The 16,857-nt window shown below is 40.7% G+C and overlaps 1 protein-coding gene across 1 annotated transcript in view; it reads left to right on the top strand.

Annotated features, from left to right (window-relative positions):
* Positions 1-14,642, top strand: part of reep2 (receptor accessory protein 2) — a 30,694-nt gene extending 16,052 nt beyond the window's left edge. The window contains exons 3-8 of the mRNA XM_061902064.1: positions 914-990; positions 4,052-4,172; positions 4,253-4,366; positions 5,997-6,177; positions 7,623-7,786; positions 13,528-14,642. Coding sequence (XP_061758048.1) covers positions 914-990; positions 4,052-4,172; positions 4,253-4,366; positions 5,997-6,177; positions 7,623-7,786; positions 13,528-13,596 — 726 coding nt within the window. The 3' untranslated portion in view covers positions 13,597-14,642. The remainder of the gene's footprint in view (positions 1-913; positions 991-4,051; positions 4,173-4,252; positions 4,367-5,996; positions 6,178-7,622; positions 7,787-13,527) is intronic.
* Positions 14,643-16,857: the final 2,215 nt, after the last annotated feature.

The raw sequence follows: 16,857 nt of genomic DNA, 5'->3' as shown, positions 1-16,857 counted from the left end.
TACACGTACTTTTACACACCTACATGTAGGTCATTGTGTCAGGCTTATCCCTGACAGTTTGGGTTTGTTTTAGTTTTTTCCTCTGCATTTGTCTTTGTTTCCTCTGTGTGTGTAGTATTTCCTGTCAGCGCTCTTATTTTGTCTGTTTCCTGTCTTTCTCCCTGAACGCGTTTTCCTCTCAGCTGCGGCAGATTGGCACCTGGCCACACCTGGTGTCAATCAGCTTGCTCCTATTTAGACCTGTATTCTCCTCCAGACAATGCTGGATTATTGTCGTTGTATTGTTGCTCCCGTCGTGTCGTGTCATTGCAGCGTAGCGGTAAGCTGTATTTCGGTATCTTACTGTTTTTTTGTTCCCTGCTTCCAATTTGTTTTCACGCAACAAGTAACGACTTCTGTTTTTCTGCTAGCTTCCACGCTAGGCCTTTTTGATTGTTATCCGCCTCGTGCGCGCCTTTTGTTGTACCCCTTTTGTTTGTTCTCGCTTAGTGTTTTAGTGTTAGATTAAATCATGTTTTCTCATTCAATGCCTGCCTCCTTCTCTGCTTCTTGGGGTTCGTCACAAACTAACTCTGACACGTTATTTCTTAATATTGCTGGTTAGCCTGAGCATTCTGATAATTTGTGCCATTTGTCATTCCTAAAGACTGATGATGTTAGTCTTGTTTTAGGCTAATTTGTTATTGTCTTGATTTAACTACATTGTGTTGTCTGGCAATGATGCCCTACATTCCCTTTGTGTCCCTGGGAGGTGAAACCATGCGTACCGATGCACACTGGCACGACTAGCATACGTGGCATTTAGTGCGCGCTCGTCCTATTAATCTCAATGTGTCTCCGCACCAGTTTCACTGGCTGCTGTGAGCATTTGTATGTTGCATTTTGTAATATGTGTGTGTTTCCTCGCACTCAGGTGAAGTGGATGATGTACTGGATAGTGTTTGCCTTGTTCTCTACAGCAGAGACGGCCACAGACTTGTTCCTATCATGGTGAGTCAGGAGACGCTCGAGGTTGGTCCCATCAACATTCTCAGTCCACTTTAAATAAATAACGCTTATATAATATTAACTGACGTGTGTTTCCATTGCCTAGATTTCTGGATATTTGTAGCACTGTTAAAGGGGAACATTATCACAATTTCTGAATGGTTAAAACCAATAAAAATCAATTCCCAGTGGCTTATTGTATTTTTCGAAGTTTTTCTTAAAATTTTACCCATCACGCAATATCCCGAAAAACGGCTTCAAAGTGCCTGATTTACACCATCGCTGTATCCACCCGTCTATTGTCCTGTGACGTCACTGTGTGAAGCCACCAGAAACGAACATGGCGGATAGCGCAGAAAGGTATAGCATAGTAGCTCGGATTCAGACTCGGATTTCAGCGCCGTAATCGATTCAACAGATTACGCATGTATTGAAACGGATGGTTGGATTGTAGAGGCAGGTACCGAAAACGAAATTAAAGAAGACCCTCGGGTTGTGCACAGCCACTCTCCCACTGCGCCACGCCTGCCATTGTCTTGTTCGCTTGCTTCTGCAGTAAATGGGCAGCATCGCTGGTCCGTAAGTTTATAAAGTAGCTTTTATAAATACCAGTTTAACGATTATTTCAATTCAAAACCTAATTAGTTGGGAGTTGTACTGCTGTATATCATTAGTACCGTTTATCGTTATTTCCCTACTATTCACCTTTAAGCACACAAGGTTGATATTGTATTGTAGTGATAGTAATTTGCGGAAGGTTAACACGGTGGGCCACTAGGAGCAAGGAGCTACACAACTGCTAAGCACGCAATAGTACACAAGCAAGACATATGTAAAAAGTGCACTTAATTTAACAATATTGCTGTCTAAAATGCAAAATGTGTCTATATAAACAAGTATCACATAGGTATAGTTACATATTATAGCGGCACGGGAGGAAGCGCGGACGAATTCGGCGATCGCCTTCTAACCAACGATTGGTATGTGTTTGTTTGGCATTAAATGTGGGTGGAGGGAAAAGCTTGATGCAAATATAGCTACAAATGAGGCATACTGATGCAATATGTACATACAACTAGCCTAAATAGCATGTTAGCATCGATTAGCTTGCAGTCATGCCATGACCAAATATGTCTGATTAGCACATAAGTCAATAACATCAACAAAACTCACCTTTGTGATTTCGTTGACTTTATCGTTGGAAATGCATCTGCTTTGAGTGTCGCAGGATATCCACACATTCTTGCCTTCTCTGTCGTAGCATAGCTGTCGTCGGTAAAGTGTGCAGAACAAACGAGGGACTTTCGCATCTTTTGATCACTGTTGCAACTTAAATCCGTCTCTGTTGGTGTTGTTACACCCTCCGACAACACACCGACGAGGCATGATGTCTCCAAGGTACCGGAAAACAGTCGAAAAAATGGAAAAATAACAGAGCTGATTTGACTTGGTGTGTGTAATGTGTTTGAGAAAATGGTGGGTCGCTTCACGATGTGACGTCACGGGTAAAAAGTCATCACTCCGACAGGCGAACAATTGAAAGGCGTTTAAATCGCCAAATTCACCCTTTTAGAGTTTGGAAATCGGTTAATAAAACATATGGTCTTTTTTCTGCAACATAAATATATATATTGAGTAGGGATGCACCGATTAATCTGTAACCGAATATATTCGGCCGAATATGGCAAAAAAAGCCACATTCGGCCTTCGGTGGATTGAGTTTTTTGACGCGGTGACGTTGGGATATGTTGTGTACCTGTATAAGTGTATGAGGTTACAAGCACACACTAATTGAGATTTACTTGAGCCTTCTGTTTACATTATTAGCATATCTACTGTGGCTAAGCAGACTTTTGCCAAAAGGACAATAATTAATTTGTTGTGGGTTTATCCACTTTAATGCACTTTATTTTTTTTTGGAATGCATGTTTTGTTTGAAGGCCTAATATAAATGAAAAACTTTGTGCTTTTTTTGAAAAGCAAAGGCTACTGGAATATTAAAAAAAACACTTTATTTGAAAAACATGTCTAAATATTTATTCTAGGCTATTTATGCAATGTAAAAAAAATTGTGAAAAACTGCATTCATTATCCAATCCAATCCACTTTATTTATATAGCACATTTAAACAACAATAAAGTTTCCAAAGTGCTGCACAGCCATGTTAAAAACAATATTATGCTCCACCAATGACTGAATAAAACAAAAAATGAATACAAAATAAAACCAATAAAAACAATATAAAACAAATATGATTAAAAACTATTTTAAAAGGTAAAATCAATTAAAACAGTATAATAAAAATAAAAGTGTATAAAAAACACAGAGGACCACACAACTCACGTAGTGTTAAAAGCCAAAGAATAAAAGTGGGTCTTAAGACGAGACTTAAAACACTCCACTGTGGAAGCAGTTTGAACATGGAAGGGCAGAGTGTTCCAGAGCTTAGGGCCGACCACAGAGAAGGTCCTGTCTCCCCTGGTCTTAAGTCTGGTCTTGGGCACCACGAGCTGGAGCTGGCTCTCGGACCTCAGAGCGCGCGCAGGAATGTAAATTTGGATGAGGTCCGAGATATATTGAGGTGCCAGTCCATGTAAAGATTTAAAAACAAACAGCAATGTTTTAAATTCAATTCTAAAATGAACAGGGAGCCAGTGCAAACTCTGAAGAATTGGGGTTATATGCTGGCGTTTCCTGGCCTCTGTTAAAAGTCCTGCTGCCGCGTTCTGGACTAACTGCAACCGGGAGAAAGCTTTTTGGCTAATGCCAGCATAAAGTGTATTGCAGTAGTCCAGGCCACTTGAAATAAAATCATGCACGACTTGTTCAAAAAGGTTAAAAGATAAAAACATTATATGATAAAAACATTATTCGGTATTCGGCCTTCGGCCAAGCATTTAAATTTTATTCGGCTTTGGCTTCGGCCACAAATTTTCATTTCGGTGCATCCCTAATATTGAGGCCTACATAGGTGTGGTGATAATGTTCCCCTTTAGAAGACTGTATCCTCTTTTTAAATGCTCATGTGCTGCTGTTGAGGCCTTTTTATGTTTAAATTGCACAGGTTTCCTTTTTACTTTGAGCTGAAGATCGCTTTTGTCATCTGGCTCCTGTCTCCGTACACCAAGGGCTCCAGTGTTCTCTATCGCAAATTTGTCCACCCAACCCTGTCCAACAAGGAAAAGGTGCGTCTCACAGGATGTTTCCACACATTTTTTGCCTTCTGGCTCATTTTTGCTTCCTCTCTTTGCCTGTCTTCTTGCAGGAGATCGATGAATACATCGCACAGGCCAAGGACAGAAGCTATGAGACCATGATGCGGTTTGGAAAGAGGGGTCTCAACTTGGCTGCTAACGCTGCGGTCACTGCAGCCACCAAGGTGAGGTCTGCTCCGCACAGACTTGCATTTTGTACACACACTAACTACTGCATCTGTTCACACTTACAATCTCATGAGATTTAATACTAGCATAAAAAAGTATGGATTTAGAAATATTCAGTTAGAAAGCTGCTTATTTGGCGATATACTTATAATGCTAAGAGATTATTTTATTACCATAGCTAGGAGTTGGACAAAACAGCATACCGTATTTCCTTGAATTGCCGCCGGGTATATAGTATGCGCCTGCCGGTTTAAACTCGTTTTGCAAAATAATTAGCGCATGCTTAGCATTACCGTCGGCTCAGGATTAACACCGGGTCAAACTCGTTTCGCCAAATAATTAGCATATGCCTAGAATTTCCGCAGGGTCAAACTCGTCACGTCACGAGTGACACTTCACCTGTCAGCATTTTAAAAATGAAGGAGGCTGATTTCAAGAATTTGAAATTGCATTCAGGGAAGAAGATTAAAAGTTATTCAATAGGATTTAAGGTCCAAGCTATTGAATATGCTAAAAATAACAGTAAGCAGCTATGTTTCATTATACCGTAGCTGCGTGTGTCAAATATGAGTCATTAAAAGACTCCCGCCTCCTGGTGGTAGAGGGCGCTAGTGGTCCTTCTTGCAACTACTCGGCTGCAGAAGAAGTGACAACAAGCAGCAAGAGTGAGCAGCGATCGTTTGTTTTTTCCTCTCGCTTGCACTTTTAACATGGAGGATTACATATCTAAAATAAAACAGTTTTCTAAAGGAAGATCTCCATTGAGACAGAGTCTTTTAAAACTGAAGAAAGATAAGGAAGACTTCTATAAACAAGTTATCGATGCTTTTGATCAGAAGGAGCTGCGCATAGACTTCATTTATAAGTAAAGGTAAGACGTAAAGGTAAAGGTAGTGTTCTGGGTATTTGTTCTGTGGTGTTTATGTTGTGTTACGGTGCGGATGTTCTCCCGAAATGTGTTTGTCATTCTTGTTTGGTGTGGTTTCACAGTGCGGTGCATATTTGCAACAGTTTTATAGTTGTTTATATGGCCACCCTCAGTGTGACCTGTATGGCTGTTGACCAAGTAAGCCTTGCATTCACTTGTGTGTATGAAAAGCCGTAGATATTATGTGATTGGGCCGGCACGCAAAGGCAGTGCCTTTAAGGATTATGGCGCTCTCTACAGCGGTGTTTTAAAAACTCATAAATTTAACTTTTTGAAACCGATACTGATAATTTCTGATATTACATTTTAAAGCATTTATTGTCTGATAATATCGGACATCTCTATTTTGGAGTATAAATATTTGAGGTTTTGGTATCAGCCGTTAGACTACATCTGACCGATCTAAGTCTATGAGCATGAACTTATGAAGCCGACTCGGATGAGAGGCGAAACGTCTTCTAAGACAAACCAAACAGTCCAGTTGCGATCGATCTAATGTCCTGTGATTACAATGACGGGATGAATGAGAGCATTCACAGACAGATTTTATTATTACACAACTAACATTTATTTACACACAGAAAAGTGTAAAATTGGTACCGTTGAGTACCGCTTTTGATTCCTCTTCGTTAAAGTGTGAAAGGCACCCATCCCTACACATGTAACATGCGTGCTTTGTTTGTTGCTGTGCTGTGCAGGGGCAGGGTGTGCTGTCGGACAAGCTGCGCAGTTTTAGCATGCAAGACCTGACCCTCATCAACGCAGAGGATGAGCTGTCTCTGCACTCTTCAGACGGGCGCATGAGGCGGGAGTCTGTGGACGACATGAGCTCGGGGGCCAGCACGCTGCCTCGGGCCAAGAGCACCGCTGCACGGCAGAGTAAGACACATGGCCTCCGCTCTTGCAACTATACACATCTGCGTGAGAATAAGTCATTAGAATCGCGCTGTATGTCAAGCATTAGACCCAATTTTAAAGCTGGACAGATGTCACTCTGGCCCAGTGGATTAGCACAGTACCTAACAGCCCGTTGACTAGAAATGTGCTGGCGGGCACACACTGGGGGGGTAAAAGAGCGTGCACAGAGACAAAGTTTGTACACCAAAGCATATTTTTATTCAGCCTGTGGATTGTGAAACGACAAGTTGGTACAATAAGGGTTCATAAATCGTGGTTCCCCTGTACTGCGAGTGTGTTGTAGCTTTAATACACACAAAGCAGTTAATCTAGTGCAGGGGTGCCCACACTTTTTCTGCAGGCGAGCTACTTTTCAATTGACCAACTCGAGGGGATCTACCTCATTTATATATATCATTTATATTTATTTATTTATGAAAGAGACATTTTTGTAAACAAGTTAAATGTGTTTAATGATAATACAAGCATGTGTAACACATATAGATGTCTTTCTTTCACAAAGACAAGAATATAAGTTGGTGTATTACCTGATTCTGATGACTTGCATTGATTGGAATCAGACAGTAATGATGATAACGCCCACATTTTCAAATGGAGGAGAAAAAAAGTTGTCCTTTCTGTACAATACCACATGAAAGTGGTTGGTTTTTGGCATCTAATTCATCCAGCTTCCATACACTTTACAAGAAAAACATTGGCGGCAAATTCCGTAGCTTGCTTGATTGACATTCACGGCACCCGAGGGTCTTGTGAGATGACGCTGGCTGCTGCCAGTTCATTATTATGAAAAAATGACAGAGGAAGGCGAGAAACACTTTTTATTTCAACAGACTTTCGCGCCGTCCCTTCCGTCAAAACTCTAAAGGCCGACTGCACATTTCCTATCTTCACAATAAAAGCCCTGCTTCATGCTTCCTGCGCTAACAAAATAAGAGTCTCGGAAAGAGTCTCAGCTTTCTGAGGGATCGCTTGTGCACGCCAGTTTTCCGAGACTCTGTATTTAGTTAGCGCATGAAGCAGGGCTTTTAATGTGAAGATAGGAAATGTGCAGTAGGCCTTTAGAGTTTTGACGGAAGGTACGGCGCGAGAGTCTGTTGAAATAAAAAGTGTTTCTCGCATTCCTCTCGGTCATATTTTCATAATAATGATCTTGCAGCAGCTAGCGTCATCTCACAAGACCCTCCGGTACCGTGAATGTCATTTAAGTGACGTCTTGGTGAAGACTGATGATCACTCATTTTTAGGTCTATTTTTTTTAAAAGCCTGGCTGGAGATCGACTGGTAGCTCGCGATCGACTGGTAGCTCGCGATCGATGTAATGGGCACCCCTGGTCTAGTGCGATGCGTTCAAACCTAAATCAAATCAGCCAATTTTATTGTTCTTAATTTTCTATCCGAATCCGCAGCTCGCTCTTCGGCAGCTGCGTCCCTTGCAGACGAGACATTGTCCCAACACAGCTCGGACCAGTCAGACACGAGGACCGAACACTCGGATGAGGACGGGGTAGAAAGGGCCCCCAAGCGCAGCACCACTGTCAAGACGACCAAGAAAGCTGCGGCGAAGACGGAGGTATGCATGCATTTATGTATACAGAACATAGCCCTGAAAAATGTTTTTAACCAAAATATGTAAGAACACCACCAACGTCTAGCAAACCTCAGCAATACTGGTATAGGAGACGGAAATAGGTGTTTGAGGAGCTGTTTGTGTCAGGTTAAGGAGGGGCTGGTCCCGTGTGTGTGTGTGTGTGTGTGTGTGTGTGTGTGTGTGTGTGTGTGTGTGTGTGTGAGAGAGTGTGTGCATCTAAGAGTATTCACTTCTGAAACAGGAGAGAGTAATGGATTAGGATGCTATATTTTTGTTAACGCTCTATTTTATGATACTCACCATATTCACAACACTGTTTGCCATCCAAATTGCTTTATTCTATGTCATTGTATTGTTGTGACTAAGAGTTGACCGATAATCAGTGCCGATGTTTGTCATTTTGACATATCAATATCCTCTTTCTTTTATCGGTATCGGGCAATAATTTATTTTTTTTACATTAAGGATTCCACAATTAATTGTATTTAAATGTATGCCGCATTCAACAACACCCGTGAAAAACCGTCCAACCGGAACTCTCTTATAACTAAAGTTCCTTGGGTGAATAATGTAAACTCACTACACCGGTATGTTTTAGTGCTTTCATGGTGAGGGTCCCTGGTTCAATCCCCACCTCATCACGTCTGTTGTGTCCTTGAGCAAAACACTTCACCCTTGCTCCTGATGGGTGCTGGTTAGCGCCTTGCATGGCAGCTCCCTCCATCAGTGTGTGAATGTGTGTGTGAATGGGTGAATGTGGAAGTAGTGTCAAAGCGCTTTGAGTACCTTGAAGGTAGAAAAGCGCTATACAAGTACAACCCATTTATCATTTATTTACTTCATAAATCATATGGCAAACATTTGCGTTACAAATTGAGGACAAAAAAAATAAAGACATGTGTCACTAATGGGAAATGGGTAGCTTTTCCCAACTCCTTTTTGGACATGTTGTAAAGGATTAAAAAAAAAATAAGAGTGATGTATCATATTGAAACTCTATACATGTACACAGAATAAACTTCAACCTACCAACCAATATTCCAGAGCAGTGGTTCTCAACCATTTTTCAGTGATGAACATTTGTTTTAATTCAAGTACCCCCTAATCAGAGCAAAGCATTTTTGGTTGAAAAAAAGAGATAAAGAAGTAAAATACAGCACTATGTCATCAGTTTCTGATTTATTAAATTGTATAACAGTGCAAAATATTGCTCATTTCTAGTGGTTTTTCTTGAACTATTTGGGAAAAAATATATAAAAATAACTAAAAATAAACAAGTGATTCAATTATAAATAAATATTTCTACACATAGAAGTAATCATCAACTTAAAGTGCCCTCTTTGGGGATTGTAATAGAGATCCATCTGGATTCATCAAATTAGCTCTAAACATTTCTTCACAAAAAAAGACATCTTAAACATCAATATTTATGGAACATGTCCACAAAAAAATCTAGCTGTCAACAATGAATATTGCATTATTGCATTTCTTTTCACACTTTATGAACTTACATTCATATTTTGTTGAAGTATTATTCAATAAATATATTTATAAATAATTTTTGAATTGTTGCTATTTTTAGAATATTTAAAAAAAATCTCACATACCCCTTGGCATACCTTCAAGTACCCCCAGGGGTACGCATACCCCCATTTGAGAACCACTGTTCTCGGGTGCCTTGCAATGTATTAAATAAATGATAAATGGGTTGTACTTGTATAGCGCTGTTCTACCTTCAAGGTACTCAAAGCGCTTTGACACTACTTCCACATTTACCCATTCACACACACATTCACACACTGATGGAGGGAGCTGCCATGCAAGGCGCCAACCAGCAACCATCAGGAGCAAGGGTGAAGTGTCTTGCTCAGGACACAACGGACGTGACGAGGTCGGTACTAGGTGGGATTTGAACCAGGGACCCTCGGGTTGCACACGGCCACTCTCCCACTGCGCCACGCCGTCCATCAAAAATTACTATTAAAATCCATAAACTACTGTAATATTGTTATTTTATTGTGATGTACAAAAATCCCATATTTTTACCAATTTTCCAGAGATTTCACATATATTGAAATGCTGATGGGCTTCACGGTGGCAGAGGGGTTAGTGCGTCTGCCTCACAATACGAAGGTCCTGCAGTCCTGGGTTCAAATCCAGGCTCGGGATCTTTCTGTGTGGAGTTTGCATGTTCTCCCCGTGAATGCGTGGGTTCCCTCCGGGTACTCCGGCTTCCTCCCACCTCCAAAGACATGCACCTGGGGATAGGTTGATTGGCAACACTAAATGGTCCCTAGTGTGTGAATGTGAGTGTGAATGTTGTCTGTCTATCTGTGTTGGCCCTGTGATGAGGTGGCGACTTGTCCAGGGTGTACCCCGCCTTCCGCCCGATTGTAGCTGAGATAGGCGCCAGCGCCCCCCGCGACCCCGAAAGGGAATAAGCGGTAGAAAATGGATGGATGGATGGATGAAATGCTAATGCTCCTCTTAGACCAGTGGTTCTTAACCTGGGTTCGATGGAACCCTAGGGGTAAGTCAGCCTCAGGGGTTCCGCGGAGGTCAAGACACGCCCGACTCATCGTGCAAATAAAAACTTCTCCCTATCGGCGTATTACAGATACGGCAACAGCAGAAGTCACACTGATTTGCAGGTGTGTAATTTGTTGTGAGTTTTGGTTTTGTTGTTTGAACAAGGTGATGTTCATGCACGGTTCATTTTGTGCCCCAGTAAAAAAACATGGTAACACTTTAATATGGGGAACATATTCACCATTAATTATTTGCTTGTTAACATGCAAATTACTAACACATTGGCTCTTAACTAGTCATTATTAAGTACTTATTAAGGCCTTATTCGGCATGGCTTTATTATAACCCTAACCCTCTAACCCTTACCCTAACCCTCTAACCCTGACCCTAACTCTCTAACCAAATAACTCTAAATTAAGTCTTCGTTACTTAGAATATGTTCCCCATACTAAAAAGTTACCAAAAATATAACTTTGTCTTGAATTTGAAAAAAAAAAAAAAACCATTTTATTTTTCACTAAGGGTTCGGTGAATCCGCATATGAAACTGGAGGGGTTCGCTACCTCCAACAAGGTTAAGAACCTCTGTCTTAGACTCACGTAATGAAGGTGTTTCTGATATCCTCTGATGCTGTTTGCTGCTAAATTGACCACAACATTAGCGCCGTATTAAACATCGTCTCTACTGGGCTGCCATTTCCTAAAAATAATGTTTAAAAAGAACTTAAATCCTTGTCCAGCTGTTTACTGACATAAATTGTTGTTGTTTAAGTAGGTTTTCCTGCAAATCAGCTCCCAATATCACCTCCTCAAGCCACCAAAAAGTGACAGGAGATTTAAGAGGATATATTTAACAAATAAATATAGGTGTCCTGATACAACTTGTTTACTTTCGGTACGATACCAATATTGTAGTCTTAAGCTGATTCTGATATTAAATCGATACAATGTTGGCATGAGTGGAATGTTTTTTTTTATTTATTTTAAATCAAGTGAAATTAGTCAGAGAACAAATGTAGGTCTGAAAAACCCTAACCGTAATTCATTTGAGCACAATAATTCATTGAATGGCGCAGTAAATTGAAGGATGCGGACACGTTTGTTACTGGATCATTTCTAACAGGCTTATTCTGCTTTGGGAATTTGATATTTAGAAGTAATAAACTATAATCATTTGATACTATTTATTTGTATTTTTGCAGTGTTATACAATGTTATATTTTTAAATAATGACACTTATGTACAAACCCCGTTTCCATATGAGTTTGGAAATTGTGTTAGATGTAAATATAAACAGAATACAATGATTTGCAAATCCTTTTCAACCCATATTCAGTTGAATATGCTACAAAGACAACATATTTGATGTTCAAGCTGATAAACATTTTTTTTTTTCAAATAATTATTAACTTTAGAATTTGATGCCAGCAACACGTGACAAAGTGTTACATGGCCTTTCCTTTTCACAACACTCAGTTAACGTTTGGGACCTAAGGAGACCAATTTTTGGGTTAGGTGGAATTCTTTCCCATTCTTGCTTGATGTACAGCTCAAGTTGTTCAACAGTCCGGGGCCTCGATGTCATATTTTACGCTTCATAATGCACAACACTTTTCTGGGTGTTGTTGATAATTGGCTTTCGCTTTGCATAGTAGAGGTTTAACTTGCACTTACAGATGTAGCGACAAACTGTAGTTACTGACAGTAGTTGTTTTAAGTGTTCCTGAGCCCATGTGGTGATATCCTTTACACACGGTTGTTGCTTTTTGATGCATCACTGCCTGCGGGTTAGAAGGTAACTGGTATTCAAAGTTACGTATTGTGATTTCTCCTGATTCTCTGAACCTTTTGATGATATTATTACAGATGGAGCGACAAACTGTAGTTACTGACAGTAATTGTTTTAAGTATTCCTGAGCCCATGTGGTGATATCCTTTACACACTGTTGTTGCTTTTTGATGCATCACTGCCTGTGGGTTAGAAGGTAACGGGTATTCAAAGTTACGTGTTGTGATTTCTCCTGATTCTCTGAACCTTTTGATGATATTACGGAAAATAGATGGGGAAATCCCTAAATTCCTTGCAATAGCTTGTTGAGAAATATTTTTCTTAGACTGTTGGACAATTTGCTCACGCATTTGTTCACAAATTGGTGACCCTCGCCCCATCCTTGTTTGTGAAAGTTGGGAAATGTGGCAATAAATACTGATAAAGTTGAACAATGCTCATCAAACACTTATTTGGAACATCCCACAGGTGTGCAGGCTAATTGGGAACAGGTGGGTGCCATGATTGGGTATAAAAGGAGCTCCCCAAAAAATGCTCAGTCTTTCACAAGAAAGGATGGGGCGAGGTACACCCCTTTGTCCACAACTGCGTGAGCAAATAGTCCAACAGTTTAAGAACAACCTTTCTCAAAGTGCAGTTGCAAGAAATTGAGGGATTTCAACATCTACGCTCCATAATATCATCAAAAGGTTCAGAGAATCTGTACTTTCCTGATCCGCCTGCAGTCCAGACCTGTCTCCCATGGAAAATGTGAAGCGCATTATGAAGCGTAAAATACGACAGCGGAGACCCTGTTGAAGGACTGAAGCTCTACATAAAACAAGAATGGGAAAGAATTCCACTTTCAAAGCTTCAACAATTAGTTTCCTCAGTTCCCAAACGTTTATTGAGTGTTGTTAAAAGAAAAGGTGATGTAACACAGTGGTGAACATGCCCTTTCCCAACTACTTTGGCACGTGTTGCAGCCATGAAAGTTAATTATTATTTGCAAAAAAAAAAAATAAAGTTTATGAGTTTGAACATCAAATATGTTGTCTTTGTAGTGCATTCAACTGATATGGGTTGAAAAGGATTTGCAAATCATTGTATTCCGTTTATATTTACATCTAACACAATTTCCCAACTCATATGGAAATGGGGTTTGTATTTCTAGCACAGGGGTCACCAACGCAGTGCCCGCAGGCACCAGGTAGCCCGTAAGGACCAGATGTGTTCCTTGAAAAATAGGAACAAAGAAGGGAAACTTGATGGCAAAAAAAAAAAAATAGATTAGATGTATTATACGTCTTACCTGCAGATGGTGCTAAAGAAAAACCGCAATATGCTGTATTGTCTCTCTGCCTCACCAGTTCCTCTTCACTTGTTTTTATTTCTTACATTTCCTGTCCCGCTCCTCTCTTGAGAAGACTCAGTCCAAAACGGTGAAGAAGCCACCAAAGAAAAAGACCACATCGAGTGCGGAGATGCCGCCGTGAAGGTTTATGTCCATGTCCGCTTGGACCTGGACTCTCTCTCTCCTCTCACAGTCTGTCAACACACACACACACACACACACGGTCTGGATTCAGATTTAGCTTAGCTCTTACTCTGTGCAGTCGGCGTTCCCAATATTTCTTAGTTTATCTTTAGTATTATAGGAAGTAACCTGATCATCCTGTCACTGAGAGGACTTAAAAAAAAAAATCATCTCTGTTTACTTTAATTTTAATGCATTTTAAGCCGCTAAGGGAGTCCAACTGGGCAAAGTTCTGGTTCGGTCCTGAGCAGGATCTTCTCTCAACTACTTGTGTGCCTCCTGTAGTTGCAGCGCTTATCTAATTGCAGGCTCTGAAGCTTGATTTCCCTTCTTATTTCTTATTTGCCTTGTGGAGAACTACATGGTAATAATTCCTACTGCACAGATGTGACTGCATTTTTAATTTCCCCTCCTCCTTTGTTCTTTCCTGTCTGGCTAGAGAGTTTGGCCCATGGTCTTATTGGGTTCACTTGTGTGAGCATGTAACGCTTCTTTAAACCACTAGAGGGAGACAAAGTCCACCTCAACTGCTGGCAAAGGTGAAGACTGTAAATAGTAGCAAAAGTGTAAATACAACGCGAGCTTGCTTGCCTTATTCTCCGGGCTTTCATCTGTTTACTCATGCAGCATTTTCACGACTACGTCTCGAGTTTTAATGGTTTGACTTATTTTTGTTGTTCGTTCCTCCTTTTTACAAAGACACTAATACACACCACTGCGTCTTTTCACCCACATGGACTGAAAGGTCCTCACAGGCCTACTGCTGGAACATCTCATGAGAAGAATTCCTCTTTATTTTGCATTTTTATGTGGCCTTCATGCCACACTTGAATATTTATTAATACTTTTTTCAGCTTTAAGTAGTATTGTCCACTGAGTTTTGTCTTTTTGTGCCAATTCACCAAATTTCCTTGTGAAACACACAAAAGTGTGTGTGCTGGAACAATGGTATCTTACTTGGTCATGTATCGGTAATAAAACTGCTATTAAAGGACAGTAAATGGATTTGTGGGTTTGGTATTTATCCAATTGGTGAGAAGATATATCAATCAATCAATGTTTACTTATATAGCCCTAAACCACTAGTGTCTCAAAGGGCTGCACAAACCACTACGACATCCTCGGTAGGCCCACATAAGGGCAAGGAAAACTCACACCCAGTGGGACGTCGGTGACAATGATGACTATGAGAACCTTGGAGAGGAGGAAAGCAATGGATGTCGAGCGGGTCTAACATGATACTGTGAAAGTTCAATCCATAATGGATCCAACACAGTCGCGAGAGTCCAGTCCAAAGCGGATCCAACACAGCAACGAGAGTCCCGTTCACAGCGGAGCCAGCAGGAAACCGTCCCAAGCGGAGGCGGATCAGCAGCGCAGAGATGTCCCCAGCCGATACACAGGCAAGCAGTACATGGCCACCGGATCGGACCGGACCCCCTCCACAAGGGAGAGTGGGACATAGGAGAAAAAGAAAAGAAACGGCAGATCAACTGGTCTAAAAAGGGAGTCTATTTAAAGGCTAGAGTATACAAATGAGTTTTAAGGTGAGACTTAAATGCTTCTACTGAGGTGGCATCTCGAACTGTTACCGGGAGGGCATTCCAGAGTACTGGAGCCCGAAATGAAAAAGCTCTATAGCCCGCAGACTTTTTTGGGGCTTTGGGAATCACTAATAAGCCGGAGTCCTTTGAACGCAGATTTCTTGCCGGGACATAGGGTACAATACAATCGGCAAGATAGGATGGAGCTAGACCGTGTAGTATTTTATACGTAAGTAGTAAAACCTTAAAGTCACATCTTAAGTGCACAGGAAGCCAGTGCAGGTGAGCCAGTATAGGTATATATGTATGTATATATGTATATAAAGGTATATACAGTATAGGTATATATGTATGTATATATGTATATAAAGGTATATACAGTATAGGTATATATGTATGTATATATGTATATAAAGGTATATACAGTATAGGTATATATGTATGTATATATGTATATAAAGGTATATACAGTACAGGCGTAATATGATCAAACTTTCTTGTTCTTGTCAAAAGTCTAGCAGCCGCATTTTGTACCAACTGTAATCTTTTAATGCTAGACATGGGGAGACCCGAAAATAATACGTTACAGTAATCGAGACGAGACGTAACAAACGCATGGATAATGATCTCAGCGTCTTTAGTGAACAAATGGAGCGAATTTTAGCGATATCACGGAGATGAAAGAAGGCCGTTTTAGTAACGCTTTTAATGTGTGCCTTTTTAGTGTGTGCCTCAAAGGAGTGTATAAACACACCCCCCCCCCCCCTACCTTGGTATCATTGCTGCGTGTTGACCTCACTGAGGATTTGCATGTATCGCAGCCCATCTCCAGTGATCCGCGTGGGAGTCACATGTTAAACATGGCTGTTGTAATGCAGAGCCCTCGCCGGGGATGTGATCAAACATAAACAGAGCACGCGTGATTACTTCTGTTGGCACAAAGTTGAGTGGGACTCCACTATGGCACAACGGGGCTTGAGGGTCCCGTAGGACGTAGGCCTGGGCACTGAACAAGCCTTTCTTGTACTCGGGCTCTTTAAACCCACACAGTCAAGGACTTTTCTTTCAAGGACCATTGCTGAGGCCGAAACTGCAAAGTGGTTTTAAACGCATGGCACCAAGTTAAAAAAATAAAAATAAAAAATAAAACAGTGAGGTTGGCACGTTGTATAAATCATGAATAAAAACAGAATACAATGATTTACCGATCCTTTTCAACCTATATTCAATCGAATAGACTGCAAAGACAAGCTACTTAACGTTTGAACTGGAAAACTTAATTTTTTGCAAACATTAGCTCATTTGGACTTTGATGCCACCAACATGAAAGCTGGCACAAGTGGCAAAACGACTCAGAAAGTTGAGGAATGCTCATCAAACACTTATTTGTAACATCCCACAGGTGAACAAACTATTTGGGAACAGGTGGGAGCCATGATTGGGCATAAAAGCAGCTTCCATGAAATGCTCAGTCATTCACAAACAAGGATGGGGCGAGGGTCACTATTTTGTGAACAAATGAATGTTGAAATTGTCCAACAGTTTAACCTTCCTCTTGTGTTAGCTTTCTGTTACCATCTCTTATGTTAACGGGTCGGTTTTGACCCATGTCTTAAATCAGCTGTAAAATACACTAAAAACAATTATATATCATCCAATTTGTTTCTCATCTCTTG

Source organism: Nerophis ophidion, linkage group LG05, assembly GCF_033978795.1.
Source record: "Nerophis ophidion isolate RoL-2023_Sa linkage group LG05, RoL_Noph_v1.0, whole genome shotgun sequence".
NCBI lineage: Eukaryota > Metazoa > Chordata > Actinopteri > Syngnathiformes > Syngnathidae > Nerophis > Nerophis ophidion.
The sequence above is the reverse complement of the archived record's forward strand: the minus strand, read 5'-3'. Positions and strand labels throughout refer to the sequence as shown.